The sequence below is a fragment of the Rhinoderma darwinii genome, chromosome 2 (assembly GCF_050947455.1).
Source record: "Rhinoderma darwinii isolate aRhiDar2 chromosome 2, aRhiDar2.hap1, whole genome shotgun sequence".
NCBI classification, from domain to species: Eukaryota; Metazoa; Chordata; class Amphibia; order Anura; family Rhinodermatidae; genus Rhinoderma; species Rhinoderma darwinii.
The window spans coordinates 409,974,876-409,996,015 of record NC_134688.1 but is presented as its reverse complement, the minus strand read 5'-3'; the positions used below and the strand labels follow the sequence as shown (position 1 = coordinate 409,996,015).

Genomic DNA, 21,140 nt, shown 5'->3' with positions numbered 1-21,140 from the left:
TGAAAGAGTTAAACTGTTTCAGCACCATGGACAGTGACTTCCGATCCCAATATACATGAACCTGTAGAAAAAAAAACGAAGTTCTGACTTACCGATAACTCCCGGCTTCTTCCTCCAGTCTGACCTCCCGGGATGACAATTCAGTCCAAGTGACAGCTCCAGCCAATCACAGGCCAAGCACAGGCTGCAGCGGTCACATGGACTGCCGCGTCATCCAGGGAGGTGGGGCCCGATGTCAAGAGAGGCGCGTCACCAAGGCAACGGCCGGGAAGTTCTCGGTAAGTACGAACTTTTTCTTTTTTTTAAACAGGTTGCTGTATATTGTGTTCGGCATTCACTGTCGAGGGTGCTGAAAGAGTTACTGCCGATCAGTTAGCTCTTTCAGCACCTTGGACAGTGACGGGCATCGACTAGCCTAATCTCTATGATGGCGGCTGCGCGAAAATCACGCAGCCGCGCATCATACACGGATGACACACGCAGCTGTCAAATGGTTTTTGCGCGCGCAAAACGCTGCGTTGTTTGCGCGCGCAAAAACGCAACGTCCGTCTGTATCTGCCCTAAAGATAACGAATCTGTTTAAAGAGGCTCTGTCACCAGATTTTCAAACCCCTATCTCGTATTGCAGCAGATCGGCGCTGCAATGTAGATAACAGTAACGTTTTGTTTTTTTCAAAAACGAGCATTTTTGGCCAAGTTATTACCATTTTTATATTTATGCAAATGAGCCTTTCTTATGTACAACTGGGCGTGTTTAAAGTTATGTCCAACTGGGCGTGTATTGTGTTTGTTACATCTGGGCGTTTTTACTTGTTTTACTAGCTGGGCGTTGTGAATAGAAGTGTATGATGCTGACGAATCAGCATCATCCACTTCTCTTCGTTACCACCCAGCTTCTGGCAGTTCACAGACACACAGCGTGTCCTCGCTCATCCGACGTGATTAAGTTCCTGTGGGAGGAAGTGAGTGACGTCACAGCGTGATCTCGCGAGGACACGCTGTGTGTCTGTGCACTGCCAGAAGCTGGGCGTTGTGAATAGAAGTGGATGATGCAGATTCGTCAGCATCATACACTTCCATTCACAATGCCCAGCTAGTAAAACAAGTAAAAACGCCCAGATGTAACGAACACAATACACGCCCAGTTGGAAATAAGAGAAAACACGCCCAGTTGTACATAAGAAAGGCTCATTTGCATAAATATAAAAATGGTCTTAACTTGGCCAAAAATGCTAGTTTTTGAAAAAAAAAACACGTTACTGTAATCTACATTGCAGCGCCGATCTGCTGCAATACGAGATAGGGATTTGAAAATCTGGTGACAGAGCCTCTTTAATGAGCCAAGTCATCAACCAGTTCCTACAATTTATTTCTGAGTTTTCTGTCTGCTAAAAAATTGTTAACTTATCTGACCCATTTTTTTCCAGATCCTTTATACTTTGCCTTTACTTGCTGTCCCTACAAATTATTAGTTACTAGATACTTTGCATGAACAACAAGACAACTTGTACATATTTCATTGTAGATTTATTTATTTTTAGTATGTTCTTCTGTCTCCCCTTAAATATCTGGAAAAAAAGGTTTTGATGTGTTTGCCACTTGTGTTTTATAGCAGGACGTGCAAAAGGGATTCATTCAGGGTCATTTATCATTTTTGTCAAACACAAAATCAGTACAAAGAAAACGCTTTTGTTTTCTTGTAGGAGCTTATATTTGGGTGCAACGAGGGATGACAGGTTAGCAGTTCCCAACGGCACCTTACATACCACATTGGCTTATTTGGGGTTTTCACGATTTTGACAGCAATATTTTATACTTGTCTGCAACTAGGGATTCCAGGTTAGTGGGTCGCAAGGACACCTGTTAGACCGCATTGACTTATTTGTGGTTTCTGTGGGAACAGGGGATCAGGCATGTTGCTATCCAAAATACCCAATTCTTCTTTATTATTCAATCTGCTGTCAGGGGAGAGTTGGGAGACCCCCTTACACATTAGTGGTCCGATTCCCTGAAAATCATCAGGTTCGGACGAGTTTTGTCTATTGTTTATGAGCACCTAAACCTGTGCCCAAACTGAAACTGGAATAGTGCAAATTTTGTAACTATTTAACATTTGCTTGGTGTCTTAGTAGTCTGATGTGTATGTCCATTTGCAGCTTTGAAGTACAGTATGTGTCTCTTCTACTTACAATATAAACGAAAAAGGACACATGCACACCGATTATAATGAAAAAAAAGTTTACTTTATTGATTATGTAAACACACGGCACCCACAAAAGCAATACAATTTAAGAAACATCTAAAAACAGAAACAAAAAACCCTGAATAAGATGAAGCCCCAACGGACCACTGAGTAAGCTGCAATATATGTGGGGTTCCACATGGACATCATTGGTATAAGGATGTGTTGATACAATTTATTTCACATTTTTTTCTCCATGATATAGAGGATTGGGCTAGTTTTAGTCTCTTTAGGGGCAGCCTGCTACAGATGCCCCCTATTGTGCCAGACTCACATGCACCCATTTCAGCCCCAGGTGCCCCCTATAATGTCAGCCACACATGTACTTATGCCAGCAACAGTGTCCCCCCATGGTAAACTCTGGTGTCTCACTAAGTTCAACCTGCAGTTATCTCCAGGGCTGGGCATATTCTTGGCACTGACTGTTAATGTCGCATGAGGGTAGAATAACCATTATGACATCACTTTGACATAAACACACCCCTTTTATCATTGGTCAGAACAGTAACATGACTGTGATGTCATTAAGGTTCTGGAAGGGTGTTAAAACTCCAAGAAAATTGTGCAGCCTTCAGATATTATCCAATTCCTAGGGGACACAGCGACATTTCAAAGCAACCCCTTTTCACAAGCATGGTATAGCCTCAATATTTGCCCTTTCAGTGGCACTATTTGGGTAATAAATGACATTGTTAGTTGCACACTATATTTCACTGTTATGTGGACAATGTATATCACTATTATGTGACCACCTAGAGAATATTAATTTGGCCCCTATATGTTCACCGTGTGTCATTATTTTCAAGGCACTGTCATGTCTTTCTCAGGATCTATCTATCTATATATATAACAGAAATGACGATGATAGAAAATATGTGATTACACACAAAACTTAAAATTGCCCATATATTAGTGGATCAAAATTTAGAGTTTTCTCTGGGAAGCTAACCTAAAGTAACAACCAATATGGCTGCACTTCCTTTTGTCACTTTTGCAAAATGGCTGCCAAAACAGAATGGAAACATGCTGAAGTTGCTGAAAGTGAAACATTGTAAACGTACTTTGGCTTCTGCTCGAAAATATCAATCATATACATTGCCATTTTTACATTTTTCAGTCAAAATCCCACTTGTAACTTATTGCTTTAAATTGGATCATCAATAGTTCAACCGTTCACTTAAACACCACCATAAAAATATAACCAACATTTCAGACACTACAGATGAACTGACTAAAGTTATTATCCCGGAGCCACTTGGCACCGTGATGTCACTAGTAGGTGTAATGATGTTTTAGCACAAAAAAAATCCTCTCATAAAAATAATATGGTCTTAGTCGCAGCCATGAGGTATGAGCCATATGCGGTTATTTTTCATCTTGCCTAAATAAGTGGCATATTATATAAGAGATCCATATATGGAGGAGACAAAAGTTGTCACCCCATCCCTTCCCACCTGTATAGTCAGGGTGCCCCAAAAGATTTGTAAAGATTTGCAAAAATATTTATACATAGCATAGACATATTGAAATTTTGCCTTTCACAGTAATTTTTTAAATTGTGAAATCACAAAATGAACAAGGAGTTAACGTGTGTGTGTGTGTGTGTGTGTGTGTGTGTGTGTGTGTGTGTGTGTGTGTGTGTATATACATATATATATATATATATATGTATTTAATGGGATTGACAGCATAATAGGCACCTGAACTTATATTCTCCTCCTGAATGCGCCTTTAGATTCCATCCATCATATAGTATAATGAGATAACGTTCCTACATTTCTACATTATAGTTTGTTAAAATTATCAAAGCTTTAAGAGGTTTTCTAGCATTTTCCTAGTAGTACAGTCTGATAATCACAATGTGCCTGTAGGGTGCAGTAATATTATATAGATAAGTAGCCGAAGACTTATGTATATCAACTGACATGATTGCTTACCTATCAGATTTACAGACATTCTTTCCACCAGGATCCAAGTCCTGAGAGTTCACTTTTTGAAGCCAGGTCCAGAGCATTAGCATCAGTCTTAGCTTCCTGCAATAACTGGACATTTTCACTGTACTGCTACATGGAATAAATGAGAAACCAGGAAACTGAGATCCTAGAGAGGCTGAAAGATAAGCCAGGAGCTGGTAAGGAATACCTCCATCATAGTCACAGGCTGAGTGGTCTTTTTCCTGCAGTATCCATCCCAGTGTGAATGCCCACTCATCGGGATCAAGTTCCTTCTTGAGTTTTTTTTCCTGAGGAAGTGAAGGAGGGGGTGCATAATTCCTGCTATTGAATCCATCAAGTGGGAGGGGGAACAGTGACACAGAATCTGAAGTGCAATAAAATGTAAATGCCGAAGTATCGCAACATATATGGATACATGGGTTCAGTATTAGTAAACACTTTTAGGTACAACAGGGGTCATGTATGAACACCACTATAAGGGAGTCACCACATTATAAGTGGCCTATCTTTTACATAATGTAGATTACAGCAGTGTTTTTTATTTAGAAAAACAATAATTTTTGATGGAGTTATGACCTATATTAGCTTTATGCTAATGACTTTCTTAATAGACAACTGGGCGTGTTTTACTTTTTGACCAAGTGGGCATTGTGGAGAGAAGTGTATGACGCTGTCCAATCAGCGTCATACACTTCACTCCATTCATTTACACAGCACATAGTGATCTAGATAGATGACTATGTGCAGCCACATACACACACATTAACGTTACTCAAGTGTCCTGACAGTGAATAGACATCACTACCAACCAGGACGTGATGTCTATTCAGAATCCTGACACTTCGGTAACATTCGTGTGAGATTTACAGCAAGGCAAGCGTAATCGCCTTTTAAATGACAATTTACAGTGTTGTCTCGCGAGATTACGCTTGCCTTGCTGTAAATCTCACACAAACATTACCGAAGTGTCAGGATTCTGAATTCCAAAATTGGCCCCCGTTTCCCGATGCTGCCGTGGAGCACATGACTGATGACGTCACTCTCTGCCCGCTGTGTTTATCCTCCGTATACCTGTTACGTGGTCTAATTATTCTTTTTTTTCTGTTGTGACTTTTATTTGAGCAATTTAAATAATTTATTGCTATGTAATTATGTATCTTTGAATTAGTAGGAACAGATCAGCTTTTTTGTTTCTACTTCTGTGGGATCTGTTCCGTTCTGAACAATCTATCAATCAAAAGAAATATAGGACTTTACAATCACTGAGTTTAAGCAACTGTCAGATGAGAGAAATCAAGACAAGAATAGCAATGGATATAAGCTATATGTACAACATTGAAAACGAATTTCCGCCAAAAATATATATTTGAAAGTATGCCCCCTCAACGGACTTATGGTGCTTCAGAAATGCTTCTAGGGGAGAATAGCTCCATAATAGGACATCAGATGGATTATACTTTCCATTAATAAGGGATTTAGTTAATACATTTTATGGATTACAATTACTGATTAAATTAGCTTATTTGTAAGAGATTTGCTGGAGAGACATAAAGGAGATGCTCTTGGAGAGCTAGGGGCCCCTATACTTGCATGGAGAACCTCTACTCTCTGTGTCCACCCTTAGAACACAGGTCAATTTATGAATACAAGTGTTATGGGTTCAAGGCATGGGAGATAAGAATACAATGGGACATTTCAGACAGCATTGGTTTTGACAAGGTCACTGGATCTTGGGATCACAGGGACGTCCATTAATCTTGTCACAGACTAGTCACTATGGGGTTGTTTATTATCTGTAGGGAGGATTTTGGAATATGGGATAATAAACATTAGTTGTTTATAATAGATTAGCAGTTGGGAAAATACCAATTATTTAAGTAAACAATTCCTTATATTGCAGTTTATACTAAATGGAATCTGGATACTATTCTACACGACTATGCTTTCCATAATATTTATATAAATTTACCCTGAAAATAAGGGCTTATGCACAAGACTGCATTACTACTGTGTACAACATAGCCGTGATGCAACAACCATAGAGGTGTATAAGAAGCTATTATACCTAGGTACCATAAGATTTTTTTCTGCCGGGTTCCGCATGATGACCACAACCATAGCATCCTATTCTGCAAATCAAAACCTTGAGAAGAAAAGCGCAAATCATCTTCTTTATTATAGAAGAAAGAAAAACCTTGTATCTATTATTTTTATTGGGAACCAGACTCGGAACGAACTATATGGGAATACAATCAGATTTAATTCATAAATCAAAGTGATCCAAGGGTGTTTTTGTTGGTCCTGCAATTGGGAGCCATAATGCTTTACAGCAATGTGCAACATTGTGTTGGAAACTCTTTTGTGTCCTGTATCTCAATTTATCCAAAGCAATTTAAATGTATTTTTTTAGCCGCGTAATATTGGTTTAATGTTTCCTTGTGTCTGTCAATGACCAGCTATACAGTAATCCTCTGTAATATAGTTCTGTATAAGTTTGATAATGTCCAGCACATCAAACAGGTCCGAACTCTTAGTGAGTAAACATGTGGGCAGACACCGGATGGTTCTATTATAGCATTAGACTTCCCTGAGTTGCTTTGCATGTTCCTATCATTGTTGTAACCACTCCTTCTCCTTGTCATGTTTTACTGCCCCCAGCAGTCAGCAGTTTTGTAGGAAGCACCTTTTTCCTGCGCATATCAGCAGATCAGGCCGGGTCTTCCTGGCAGCCGCACTGTGTCCTTTGTGCTCTGCACATAAGATTATTTCTTCTAGTCCCTCCAGTCTTCAAACCAATGAATGATCCAAAACTCACATCGTTGCCTCTAAAGAATACAAATTCTGAAATCGCAAAGAAAATAAATTGTGCCTAAATATAGTTTGCAATAGTGATATGTGCCTGTAAGGAAATAAAATACACACATTGTAAAATCTGTTGTATTATTTGATGATACATTCAGACTTTAAGGAGAGTACAGGAAGTGTGTCACTCATCAGGAAGTGACTACCGTCATTCTTTGTTATAACGGGAGAGCGTTGTATTTCTGGGTGCTGCGGAATGTATCACTGCTTATTGTGTTTTAGACTGTGATAGCATTTATGTCTGTAGTAACGCCTGAAATTGTGCAGATGCCAAGGTTAGGAAGAAGTCCTATAGACATGTGCTCTGTCATCTTCTCTCATTAGCAGCTATTGTATGAGTCAGTTTTTTTATTCAGACATGTTTCATTATTTAATAGCGGTCATTATAGGCCAATGGGTGCTGCTAAATGCAATATACTGTTATCATTTCTACATGGAGAATCCTAGATATGGTCTTGAGCCATTCAAATCCAAAATAGACAGTGCTAAACTCAATTTTCCGCCATATACAGTGGTGTTCAAAAAAATAGCAGTCCAACATCATTAACCTGATAAAAGAATGTTTTTGGTAGAAGTGATATTTCTAAATAGCAAATAATTGACTTGTAAGTGTAGTAGAAAAAAACCAGAGCCAACAATTAGGACATGCATGCCGCTCATTCTGAGGAATTCAATCATTAATTGAAAGGGGCTCAAAATAATAGCAGTGAGGAGTTACATTGGTGAAGTCATTCATTCTGTGGAATAACAGGTGTCAATTTTGGCCCGTATTTAAGGTAGGAGGGTGGCCAATGTTTAACATTTTGGATATAGTGCATTTCCTTCTGAAATACTGGGGAAAATGGGTCGTTCCGGAAAATTTGTCCTGATGAAAAACGTACCTTGATTAAAAAGTTTATTGGAGAGGGATAAACATATAAAGAAGTGCATCAAGTTATAGGCTGCCCAGCTAAAATGATCTCAAATGCCTTGAAGTGGCATCCAAAACCTGAAAGACGCAGAAGTAAGTGGGGAACTACTGGCTGAATGGATTGAAGAATAGCCAAAATGCCAAAGGCTCAGTCCAGAAAGATCAAAGTTGATCTGAAGGTACCAGTTAGTACTTCTGCTACATTTAGAAGATGATTAAGTGAAGCCAAGTTACCAGCATGAACTCCTCGCAAAGTCCCGTTGTTGAAAATATGTATACTGGGAGAGAAGAAAAGGCACATGTACAAAATTGCGCACACCCAAAATAATAAGACAGGGATACGAAAAAACAGGGATGAAAAAACCAAACTTTATTATACACTACATACAAAATATAAAACCATTTAAAAAAAAAAAAACAGAGAATCAGCAAACCTGAAAAGTAGAAACAGGAAGCAAACCACATTCAGAAATCTCAAATAGGATTCCAAATGGGACAATATGAGCCAATATCAAAAGAATACAATACAATAGCCGTATAAATGTATTATGTGCCACTAGTAAACCTGGAAGGTAACCACATGCTGAACCACACATATAAAGTGCAAGAGTGCAAGATAATATCTATACCCCAATGAGGTTATAACAGGTTCTATCAAATGCTTACCAGCGAGCCAGAACTAGTGAAAGGAAGGATCTGCTGAAACCTGGATCACGAGTACAAGACAAAACTTAGATTTATTGCACCGTTCAATAACCGGTAGAACAAGATGTGGATGCTGTTTAGGAGCCACTGGCAAATCCTACAATCAGATCCCTGAGTGAAGAATATTATTTCTGAGACCCCGCTTATCACGGTTACTACGACCTACTGTTAGTTTGGGAAGAGGTATGAAGTTTGTTGGATCCCACCCTTGTGGAAACTGCACCTCGTGTCATGACCTGCCTAAGTAGAGTCGTGTGTTAGTGAACCTTCACTTATCCCTTCCTATCCCACCACCCCCACCTTTTAGAAAAGACACGTGACACCGAGGTTGGATGTGAAATGGCCACAGCAGCCGTTTATTAATTTCACAGTTTTATAAAATACCATTTAAATCCGAAACATTCGGATAACTAATTAGGAATCCAACCAGAGAATTCCTTCTAATAATTCACATGACCCAACATGGGTCAGAATCATAAATAACAATTTAACGTTAACATTAATCCGAGCAGGGGAAGTCCTTGAAGCCATTTTAGATATTCCTTTTTAAACACCCCGAGTTAGCCATCTGCAACCACCACCAACCAATTACCTCCAGCCGTAAACCAGCTCGGAGGCACCGCTCACCTCTACAGATGGCTCCAACCACCAGAAGACCACTTCAAAGGGATAACACCCGATGAAGTCTTCAACCATGTACCTTTTTTGGGGGACGCATACCCCCGATGCGACCCCCCCACCATTTTGTACTGACTGACCTCAAGGACTCCCCCCGCCACAGCGAAACAGGCCTTGACCACCTTAAGCCTGTGAGTTCCGCCACACCACCACCGCCCTTTCAATTCCCTCTGCTATTGCCAGGCTCCACAGATCGATCCCAACTTCGGTCAAATGAACCCCATCACTCCTCCAGTAGTTCCCCACTCCTGACTCCAAATCCCTGTGCCGCACGCAAATGCCCCCATTTTTGGCTACAAAACGGGACACCACCCGATTAACTTTAATGCGAGCCTTATTGACTCTTTCCACTGACCTAGCCAGTCGCCAATGTTTCCTTGGGACAATGTCCGACCACACTATCACCAACCTGGGATAAGAAACCCACAAACACAACATATCATGTTTGATATCCCGCACCAACTCACGGAAGGGGCGGACCCCCAAGTCATTCCCACCCACGTGCAATACCAAGACCTCTGGAACCCTATCCAGCCGGGAATATGTCTGGAATTCCGCTAACACCCTGTTCCATGACATACCTCTAAATCCCAGCCAATGCAAAACCGCATCCTGCCGCGGAATGCGCAACTGGCGACCGTCCGGGCGGACGTCCGCCCTCAAAGCCCCCCAATGCACGTAACAGTGGCCCAACAACCACACCAGACACGGAGGCGGATCTGAAACGGAAAAGAAAGTTAGATACCAACTCACAAACATTTTTCAACCGCTAACAACATGACTCATAACAGATGGGGGCGGACATAAGACCTAAATCTGTTGGACTCCCAACGACCGATGCGCCGCACCCCTTCATCATCCAACCCCCAGTGCCCTGCTTCTGTTGCTGCGCCAATCCTGAAGGAATGAGATGAATACGGGCCCGCCGCGACACCGACCGCCACCGCCAAACATTTTTTAAATACAGCTCCAAATTGAAATCTGGACAAAAATGACCCATCCTCGTGACATAGCAATGGCAACTCTGGAGACCCCCCTCGTGGCTCAAAACCCCGCATGCAAGCGACCGGGCACATAGCCGAACCCGGGAGGGCGAACAAAACTATCAGCTTTCCCTTTCCCAATTGGTCAGTTTTTGACCGGCGCAACCATACCTCGAGCCGATCTGCATATAGGCTCACCTCCCCCAGTCTCAACCCCCCTGCCCGCTTGGTACTAGGCGACACCAGCTCGCCAATTCTAAATGCCCCAAAGAACGCCAAAGAAAATGCGAACCGAAACAACTCCATCTCGGCCGAAGAACGACAGACCGATGCTAATGATCCGCCCAAAGAGCTAAGCAGAGAAAACGACACAGGCCTTCTACAATCCGCCTCGACCCTCCCTCGGTGCAGACCCTTCAAAGCCTGTCCCACTAAAAATTCCTTAGATATATCCCGAAAGCCCCGCAACTTAAAACCAAACGCTACCGCAGACATGAAACGATTAACCTTTGCCAATGAAAAACCCGCCTCCCAGGCGTCCCCTAACCAGTACAAAAGTGCCACCAACCTGTCTCTATCCGTGTTGACGTCACCCAACTCTCTTACCCACTCCTCCCACTGCCTCCAACAAGCAGAATAAGCACTCCACGTTGTGCGTGCCAAAGACCTTTCCACCAATCGTTCTACGGGACCGAGACCAGATCCCAGAGATGTTCCGGACAAGCCGAACCGAGACGGTCCGCTCCCGGTGCCAATTGCCGAAACTGGTCCCACTGCGAGCGAGAAAGAGCATCAGCGATACAATTCCGTACCCCCGGCACATGAACCGCCACCACCCACGCGTTCAATGACAAGCACACCAACACTAAATGTCGCAACAACTGAACTACCGACGGAGATGATGCCGTGATGTTATTAATGGCCAGCACCACCCCCATGTTGTCGCAGTAAAAACGAACCTTCTGATCCCTGAGCCTGTCCCCCCAAATGGTCGCCGCAACCACGATGGGGAACAGCTCGAGCAGGGCCAGATTCCGCGTGAGTCCACTGGACACCCAGCTAGCCGGCAATTGACCTGCGCACCACGGACCTCCCCCGTACGCTCCAAAACCGCCCGCCCCAGCCGCATCCGTAAAAATATTTAAATCACTCGTATCCTGTGCCGGAGCCATCCATAGCGAGCGACCGTTATACTGGCCCAAGAAGTCATCCCATACCTGCAGATCAGCTCGATGCTCCTCCTTGAGCCGCACAAAATGATGTGGCGCACGCACCCCCGCCGTTGCCGCCGCCAAACGTCTACCAAATACCCTCCCCATTGGCATAATCCGGCAAGCGAAATTCAACTTCCCCAGCAACGACTGAAGCTCACGCAGCGTAATTTTCTTTAACCTACAAGCCCGGCGTACCTTCTGAATCAAAGCCCCCAACTTATCCGCAGGAAGACGACACTCCATTGCCACAGAGTCAATTTCAATACCCAAAAAGCAAATAGTCGATACCGGGCCCTCAGTCTTTTCTGGCGCCAAAAGGATCCCAAAATCCCCCGCCACCTTCTGCAGTGCATGAAGCAAATTACCGCAAACCGGCGAACCCCCCGGGCCGACGCACAAGAAATCGTCCAAGTAATGTATCAAAGAGTCGACCCCAGCTACTCCCTTCGTCACCCACTCAACGAAGCTACTAAACGCCTCGAAGTATGCGCAAGAAAGGGAACATCCCATCGGAAGGCACCTATCCACGTAAAAATCCCCATTCCAAAAACAACCCAACAGCCGTTGGCTCTTTAGATGAACTGGCAACAACCTGAAAGCCGCCTCGATGTCGGTTTTTGCTAACAGCGCGCCAGGACCCGCAGCCCGAACTAACCCCACCGCCTTATCGAATGAGGTATACACTACGGAGCACAACTCGTGATCAATCCCGTCATTCACCGACGAACCCCTGGGAAACGATAAATGCTGAATCAAATGAAATTTCCGAGGCTCGCGCTTTGGAACAATACCCAACGGGGACACCACTAAATCTTTTGCTGGCGGATCAACAAAAGGCCCTGCCATGCGACCCAACTAAACTTCTTTAAACAATTTTTCCGACACAACCTGAGCATGCAAATAGGCCGACTTAAGGTTCCTCCGCGTAACCGGGACCTCATAAGGAGGCGGAGGAATAATAAAACCAACACAAAACCCTTCGTAAAGTAACTTGGCCGCCGCCCTATCCGGATACTCATTTAGATAAGGGACCATCCTTTCCACCCTCACCGGTGACAACCCCTTGACTAACCGAGGAGGACTGGTTCCCTGACCTCTTCTTTCGCATACATTTTGCAGCCCCGTGGGATGCACCATTACACTCTGAACACACGTGCTTGAACTTGCACGTGGCCCCGAACTTACACTGGCCATCGTTGAATTGCCAGCAGAATCCCAGCTTTGCCCCGACGCCTTGCCCGACCTGACTGGACTGGCCTCCCTGGCCGACGTTCCCGGGAAAGGACTGCCTAACCGGAGCCGTAACCCTTAACCAGAGAGCAATATCCTTCTGGTCCCACCGAATCGCCGGCCGAACCGCTTTCCGCTGACGGAATTGCTCGTCGTATCTTAGCCACGCCTGCCCCCCGTACGCCCTATGAGCCTCCCCAATGGCATCAAAATAGCAAAACAACGCCGAACAATTTTCCGGCGCCTTTTCCCCTATCACACTGGCTAATATGGCAAACGCCTGCGACCAATTAACAAACGTCTGCGGGATAAGCCTATACCGCCGACGTTCCTCCTCATCCTTCTTACTCTCGTCCCGCTTGCTCTTATCCAAGTTGAATTTAGCAAGCGGCAGGAGAGAAAAAATCTCGACAAATTCGTCCTTCCATATCCGCTCACGCACCTCCTGCTTTAAATGCGCCCCCAACGGACCTTCGAAGCAAACATACACCTCCCCACGAGCACGATCATCAATACGCACCCTATCGCCTTCCTTTTGGGCCTCGGTCTGTACTGACACCGCGACCGCCTCTTTCGCCGCCATCCCGGGCCGCGCCTGTAACGATCCCACTTCCCGGGGGCCTTCCCAAACTACCACCGGGGACACCTCCGTAACTACTGGAGCCGCCGCCTTATCTAGACGCCCGACCAGCTCCCGCAAGCAACCCACTAAGTCCGCTAGACCCGCGCCATCACGCCCGACCGCGCCGCTACCGGCCGCCGACGCTACACTAGCAGCCCCCCCGCCGACACCCGACATAAAAATCGCAGGATATGACAAAGACGGAGTTATGCACTCACCGGGCTGCACAGGCGCTGTGTTCCCGTCAGCCGGACCATCCTGACCTCGCCGATAAACGTCCAGTTCACCTTCCTCCAGCTCCTCTCTCGCAGACGACTGGCCATCCCACCGACATCTCCTACACGGGGACGACGACGCGCTGACAGATGGGCCGGCAACCTGCCGCCCGACCGCTGGGACCCAGACTTCCGACCGGACCTGTTGCCTCGTCGTCGCTGCAGCTCTAGGCGTCCGTCTAGACGATCCCGATGAAGCCTGCCCCCTGGCCGGAGCATCACCAGGCGGGGCGGCCGTAGATTGTCCTCCAAGTCTTGCATCCGATGGGGGAGGGGTGACAGGGAGCCCGGCCTGCGACTCCCTGATTACCGCCGGACCCCGTCGCGGCTGGGGATTCCTGCCAGGACGCAGGGCCTGGGAAGAGGCGGCCCCCCCAGCTGCCTGGCCTGCAGCGTCCTTTGTAGGGCTCCCTCTGCGACGCCGTGTCCGCGGGACCACCTCAGGGCTGAGGCTTTCTGGAGGGCGGGACCGCCGGGAGCGACGGGTAGACCCGGCCTGAGTCACCGTCGCCCCTGGCGACGCTTTCTGCCTCCTCTGAGCAGGAGCGGGTGTTGCCGACTCCCCCCCCGCCGCCATATTACTGCTAGGAAGGGGGCCGGGGGAGGGGAGCCTGTCCTCTTCAGCAACAGACCTCGGGTGCCGTGCCTGACGTGGCGACGATTCGGCGTCTGGGATCCTGGTGAGTGCCGCCACGGTCTCCTCCAACCATCCGGGACCGTGGTGAACAGCTGCAGCACGCAGCCGCGCAAGTATGTCGGCCTCCGACATGGCACAGAGCGGGACAACAGAGGAGCTTATACTGTTATGTGTTACTCCTCCCGCTGCTTCCGGCTCAATGCCGAAAGCAGCGGGAAGCCTGGTAACGGCCCCCTAACTCCTCCCTCCTCTCATCCTCCACCCCCTACCTCTCCCTCATAGTTAACCCTTTCCCTACTAGGTCCGTCATGGAGGCTTCCCTCCTAAGCCTTGCAGGCTGCATCCAGCCTCTTCTATTCTTTAATTCTACAAAAGTGTTTGTGAATCCCGGCCAATGGCGAAGAATTTAGGCTTAAGGGGTACATTAACTGCAGGACTGAAATAGTAATTTATGCTATCACTAGTCCGTGTCGAAAAGTATATGTGGGCCAAACAACACAGGAGTTACGCAAAAGAATCCAAAAACATGTCTCCACTGTTACACTGGCACAGCAGGATATAAAAATGGACAACACGCTAACAGTGGCACTTCATTTTCTCAAATGCCACAATGGAAGATCCAAAGGCATGAAGGTTGTAGGCTTGGAAAAATGTATCACTGGCATACACGGTTGTGACCCACGTAATAGCCTCCTGCATTTGGAATCAAAGTGGATCTATTTGTTAAATTCAGTGACACCATATGGCATTAATGAAGAACTGCTGCTCACTAGTTTCCTTTTTCTTCTATGCCTATGTTTTCTTCGTTGTTTTTGGTTAAAGGGAACCTGTCACCAGCATTTCACCTATTGAACTTTACTTCTCCCTCACTGGCCGCTGCTATAAAAAGTTCATTGCCGTTATCCCCGCTCCTAAACTCCTCTTCCGACTGTAAATAACGGTCTGCAAACGTTTTGCGCCTTTTATCGTAATTATACGGTGTCCCTTTGTGTGCACACCCCAGAGGAGGACATCAATGCACAAGCGCAGGATTGTGTGTGCTGGGGGAAGGCGAGGAGCTGTCAATCAAAAGTAAGGAGGCGGGGTAAACTTGGAAAGACTTGAGGAATGAAGATATGACTGTTTCCAAACGAAGATTTGACTCTCTTCAAATGAAGATCTGACTCTTTTCTGCTCATTAGCATACAGTGTGGGAACACTAAAAAGCTGAATAATAACGCTACAGAGCCGACTAAGAAGATAATTATAGGTAATATAGAAATGATTTTTCACCCTCTACCACTAGGTATTGCTGGTTTAATAGGTGAAAAGCTGGTGACAGGTCCCCTTTAACTTAGTTTAATATAGCAAGAGTATTATGTATTTACATCTCTTAAACTCTCAGCCTAATATTTTAACTATAAGGGCCAGTTCACACTGAGTTTTATTACACGTTTTTTGACGCAGAAGCCGCGTCGTAAAACGCGCCAAAAAACGTCCAAAAATGCCTCCCATTGATTTCAATGTGAGGTCGGAGGTGTTTTTTTCCCGCGAGCGGAAAAACCGGCTCGCAGGAAAAAGAAGGGACATGCCCTATCTTTGGGCGTTTATGCCTCTGACCTCCCATTGACATCAATGGGAGGCAGAGAAAGCATATTTTGCAGCGTTTTATGCCCGCGGCACTCAATGGCCGCGGACGAAAAACGCAGTGAAAATCGGCGTGCTGGCAGAGCAAAATCTGCCTCAAAATTCCAAACGGAATTTTGAGGCAGATTTTCCTCCTGCAAAAACTCTGTGTGAACCCAGCCTTAGGCCATCAGGGTGGCGTCGGGCTTGCCCGCGCTGCGCGTGCCCTGATTTTTTGCCCTGGGTATGCGCAGTGCGGACATCCGGACGCCGCTCGTATCCTGGTGTGAGAGTCTTGTGTAGGAGCTGCATTGGAAGGTAAGGCTCGATTCACTCGAGCATGTTCGGTCCGTAATGGACGGAACGTATTTCGGCCGCAAGTCTCGGACCGAACACACTGCAGGGAGCCGGGCTCCTAGCATCATAGTTATGTACGATGCTAGGAGTCCCTGCCTCTCCGTGGAACTACTGTTGCATACTGAAAACATGATTACAGTACGGGACAGTTGTCCCGCAGTGAGGCAGGGACTCCTAGCATCGTACATAACTATGATGCTAGGAGCCCGGCTCCCTGCCGTGTATTCGGTCCGGGACTTGCGGCCGAAATACGTTCCGTCCATTACGGACCTAACATGCTCGTGTGAATCCAGCCTAACTGCAACTAGGGTTTGTTAATCTTTGAAGTGATTCATTCTTCTCAACTGTTTCTAATGTTGTTTAATTGGCTAAACATCTATTTATGCTCTACACTAATGGGCTTATTTCATTCACCCCTGACGAAGCTGCACCCAGAGGCAGCGATACGCGTGGGGTCGTCTGTCCTAATTCCACAGCCTATTTGGGTCATGTATCAATTTGCTCTATCATGATAATTTCTCTTTAGATCCAATATCTTCCGCTTATTGTGCCTAGGACCGTACTGCTTGTGCAACGAGTGGTCAGTGCTGTGCCCGCCTATTGCAGATAGGTTCACCAAGTGTATATATATATATATACACTTGGTGAACCTATCTGTGTGGCTACAGTTTCCCCTCATTGGGGTATAGATATTATCTTGCACTTTGTATTCTTGTGTGTTTCAGCATGTGGTTACCTTCCAGGTTTACTAGTTGCACATAATACATTTATACGACTATTGTATTCTTTTGATATTGGCTCATATTGTCCCATTTGGAATCCTATTTGAGATTTCTGTCTGTGTTTTGCTTCCGGTTTCATTTTTACAGGTTTGCGGATTCTCTACATTTTTTTAATGGTTTTATATTTTGTATGTAGTGTATAATAAAGTTTGGTTTTTCATTCCTGTTTTTTCTTATCCCTTTCTTATTATTTTGTGTGTGTGCGCAATTTTGTACATGTGCCTTTTCCTCTCTCCCGGTATGCATATTTTTTTGCATGTTGCTGCAGCACCCCATATAGATTTCTTTCATACATAGTGGTGGCCATACGTCCCCATCTTTTCCGTTGTTGAAAAAGAGACATGTCCTGAATGGGTTAAAATTTGCCAAGGAACACATTGACTGGCCCAAAGTGAAATGGCGCAACATTTTGTGGACTGAGGAAAGCAAGTGTTCTGTTTGTGTCTAGTGGCCGCAGACAGTATATCAGACGACCCCCGAGCACTGAATTCAGGTCACAGTAAACTATGAAGAGGGTAAATATGTCCAGAATTGGTGGCCTAGTTTGTCAGCGAGATCTTCATCTGTTTGCTTCATTATTTGGATTGATTGCACAATGTTTATTAACATTTGCTACTCTTTCATTCTTAGGCTGGATTCACACGACCAGGTTACGTCCGTAATGGATGGAACGTATTTCGGCCGCAAGTCCCGGATCGAACACACTGCAGGGAGCCGGGCTCCTGGCATCATAGTGATGTACGATGCTAGGAGTCCCTGCCTCTCCGTGGAACTACTGTCCCGTACTGAAAACATGATTACAGTACGGGACAGTTGTCCTGCAGCGAGGCAGGAACTCCTAGCGTCGTACATAACTATGATGCCAGGAGCCCGGCTCCCTGCAGTTAGTTCGGTCCGGGACTTGCGGCCGAAATACGTTCCGTCCATTACGGACGTAACATGGTCGTGTGAACCCAGCCTTAAACAGTTTTTCAAAAGGATGTGGAAACTTAAAGGGTAACTAAACTTTAAAAAAACTTTTGATATGTCATAGTGACATGTCAGAAGTTTTGATTGGTGGGGATTTGAGCACTGAGACCCTCATTGATTGCTGAAACAAAGTGGCAGAAGTGCTCGGGGAGTGATAAGTGGTTTCCTTTTTTTTTTTGTATAAACTCTTTTTATTGAAAGTAGACATACATAACATTTTAATACATATTATTTTACATGTTTTCTTGAGTTACATAGTACATTAACACTGTTTATCAGTGAGCCATCACATCTTATCATCTCATGCCAATTTACATACTATGTTCGCGTAAATAATGTGTTTCTTTTCATGACCAAGCTTGTGTCTACTAGTGTTCGGAACAAATAATGAACGGACATACATACATTAAAAGAACCAAAGAACATGTGAACCACTGTGATCATGTCTCAGATATAAACCGCAGATATCATTTGTTTACGGACCGGATTGCAATGTTAATAAGCAAATAAAGATCTATTTCTTATCTTCTATCTATGTTTACTATTTGCCTCCTTGTGTCCTTTCATATTTCCAAACTTTATTTCTACAATTTGTCCCTATAATCTATCCAGGGCTGCCATATATTTAAGAAGGAACTTCTATTTTTGTTTTCCCACGCAGCTAATTCTTCCAACCTGCAGATCTGGTGTACTTTTATCAAAAGTTGCGCTCTAGTAGGAGGGAGTGTCTTTTTCCATTGAGCTGGGATCAGTAACTTTGCTGCAGATATTAAATAAGTGGGTAGATTTTTTGTTGAAGGCGAGAAATCTTTAATAGGTAACCAAAGCAACACTAATTCTTTCGTGAGGTTTATTGAGATCGAGCACACATCTCTGATTAAAGTTTCCACTTCTTTCCAAAAATCTTGAATTTTCGCACATAACCACCAAATATGTGACATATTACCTATTTCTTTATTACATCTCCAGCATGTGTTCACTGATAAGACTGATATACTGTGTAAGAATTCAGGTGTTCTGTACCACCGTGTGAGTATTTTATATGAGTTTTCCTGTACTCTCATACATCTCGAAAAACCATGGGAGTGTCTCAGTATAATAGATCTCTCTTTTTCAGAGAATCTACAGTCAAATTCTTTCTCCCAAGCATACACAAAATTCGGAACCTTATTTGTCATATTAGTTATTAGTTCTTTATATATTTTGGAAATAGATTTTTTGGGAGTTGTGGGGAACAGTATATAATTTTCTAACCAAGTCGGTTCTGATTTTCTCTCTTTTGCTAACGACTTCAACTTCTGACATGTGTGTGTAAAATCTAGTGTTTGTATATCATTGGGTTGCGGTATGTGTAATTCTCTGTGTAATTGCTTTAAAGATGGTAGTTCAGTTTGTTCGAAGAGCCTCGCTATTTTTATGGGGTGCAGCTGTGACCATGTCTCTGGAATCCGAGAGCAGTTTTTGTCGACTACACATGGTGCTATAGATAAAGGCATCAGAGTTGAGTACATATTTTCCTGTAGATGTAAGGCCGAGGAAGTTTGACATGTCTTAATTAGTCCCCTAGTCATGTCACTCTGAATCACTGTTCTGGGGGGTAATTGTGACTTTACCCACAAATAAGATACCATGTTATTACCTAAAGAGTTTCTTTCTATATCAACATGTGGCAGAGATATATTTTTGTTTGTTAACTGTGTCCATCTCCCTAGTTGTATAGCTCTATAATAAGTATTTAGATCCGGGAATGACAACCCCCCTTCTCCTTTTTTCCTTATTAATTGTGCGTATGCAATTCTAGGGCGTTTTTTATTCCATAAGAACTCCATGAATAATCTTTTGAATCTAGAAAAGTAATACTTTGGTACATCAATGGGCAAGGATTGTAAAATGTAAAGAATTTGAGGTATGACAAAGGCTTTAATCAGGTTTTTCCTACCTAGCATTGTCATAAATGGTATTTTCAGTTTTGCCAAAAATTTTTTAATTTTGTAGTATATTGGATTATAATTTCTATCAAACAACATGTTTGGGTTCGCTGTAATTTTTAAACCTAAATATTTTAGTTCAGACTTTGGCCATTTAAAGGGAGACTTTGTACTGACCGCTAGAAACAAATTATGTGGTAGTGATACATTAAGCGCTTCTGATTTGTCATAATTGATTTTAAAGTTAGATACTTGACCAAATTCTTCAAAGATCCGTAAAATGTTTGGAAGCGCTTCTAGGGGATTAGTTATATAACTTAGTAAATCGTCAGCAAAGGCAGCTGTTTTATGTTCAAAATTCCCTACTTGAAGTCCCTTAATTTTAGAAGTTTGTCTTATTTTTAATAATAAAGTTTCCATTACCAGTATGAACAAGGTAGGGGATAATGGACATCCTTGGCGTGTTCCATTTCCAATAGGGAAGGGGGCTGAAAAGACGCCATTCACTTGTATTCTTGCTGAGGGGTTCTTATATAAGGAGAAGATTGCATCAATAAATTGTTGCGGGAAGCCAAATTTGTGTAGAACCGCTTTTAAATAAGGCCAGTCGATCCGGTCAAATGCTTTTTCTGCATCTGTGCCGAGAAGCATTAGCGGAATTTTATGTTGTTTTGCATAGAACAAGGCTTGAATGGTTCTAGTAGTGTTGAACTTCCCTTCTCGTCCAGGCACAAATCCCACTTGTTCCACTCCTATCAGTTTGGCCAGAAAGAAACTTATTCTTGTCGCTAATATTTTTGCCCACCATTTTAAATCTGTATTTAACAGTGAGATGGGTCTATAGTTACCGCATCTTTCCAGGTCCCTCCCCTCCTTAGGGATTATTGTGATATTTGCTGCTAATGTTTGCATTGGGAATTGCGTTCCTTTCAAAACATCATTACATACCGTCATAAAATAAGGTAATAGGATTTGTTTAAATTTTTTAAAGTAGATTATCGGGAGACCATCTGGTCCGGGACTTTTCCCATTTGGAATTGAGCTCAGGCATTTTTCTATTTCCTCTAAAGTGAATGGTGCGATTAACGAGGATTTTTCCTCTTCTGTTAAGGATGGGGTCTCAATTGACTTCAAAAAATTCCCTACCAAATTAGCCCTAGAATCTTCCTTATTTTGTTCACTTGTA

General features: G+C 44.0%; 1 protein-coding gene and 1 long non-coding RNA gene across 2 annotated transcripts in view; one reads left to right on the top strand and one right to left on the bottom strand.

Annotated features, from left to right (window-relative positions):
* The window catches only part of SCARF1 (scavenger receptor class F member 1), a 55,810-nt gene extending 51,385 nt beyond the window's left edge, over positions 1-4,425 (bottom strand). Inside the window, exon 1 of the mRNA XM_075850810.1 lies at positions 4,180-4,425. Coding sequence (XP_075706925.1) covers positions 4,180-4,292 — 113 coding nt within the window. The 5' untranslated portion in view covers positions 4,293-4,425. The remainder of the gene's footprint in view (positions 1-4,179) is intronic.
* LOC142741430 (uncharacterized) overlaps positions 1-4,581 on the top strand; it is a 35,338-nt gene extending 30,757 nt beyond the window's left edge. The window contains exon 3 of the long non-coding RNA XR_012881131.1: positions 4,187-4,581. This is a non-coding gene — a long non-coding RNA (uncharacterized LOC142741430). The remainder of the gene's footprint in view (positions 1-4,186) is intronic.
* The last annotated feature ends 16,559 nt before the right edge of the window (positions 4,582-21,140 follow it).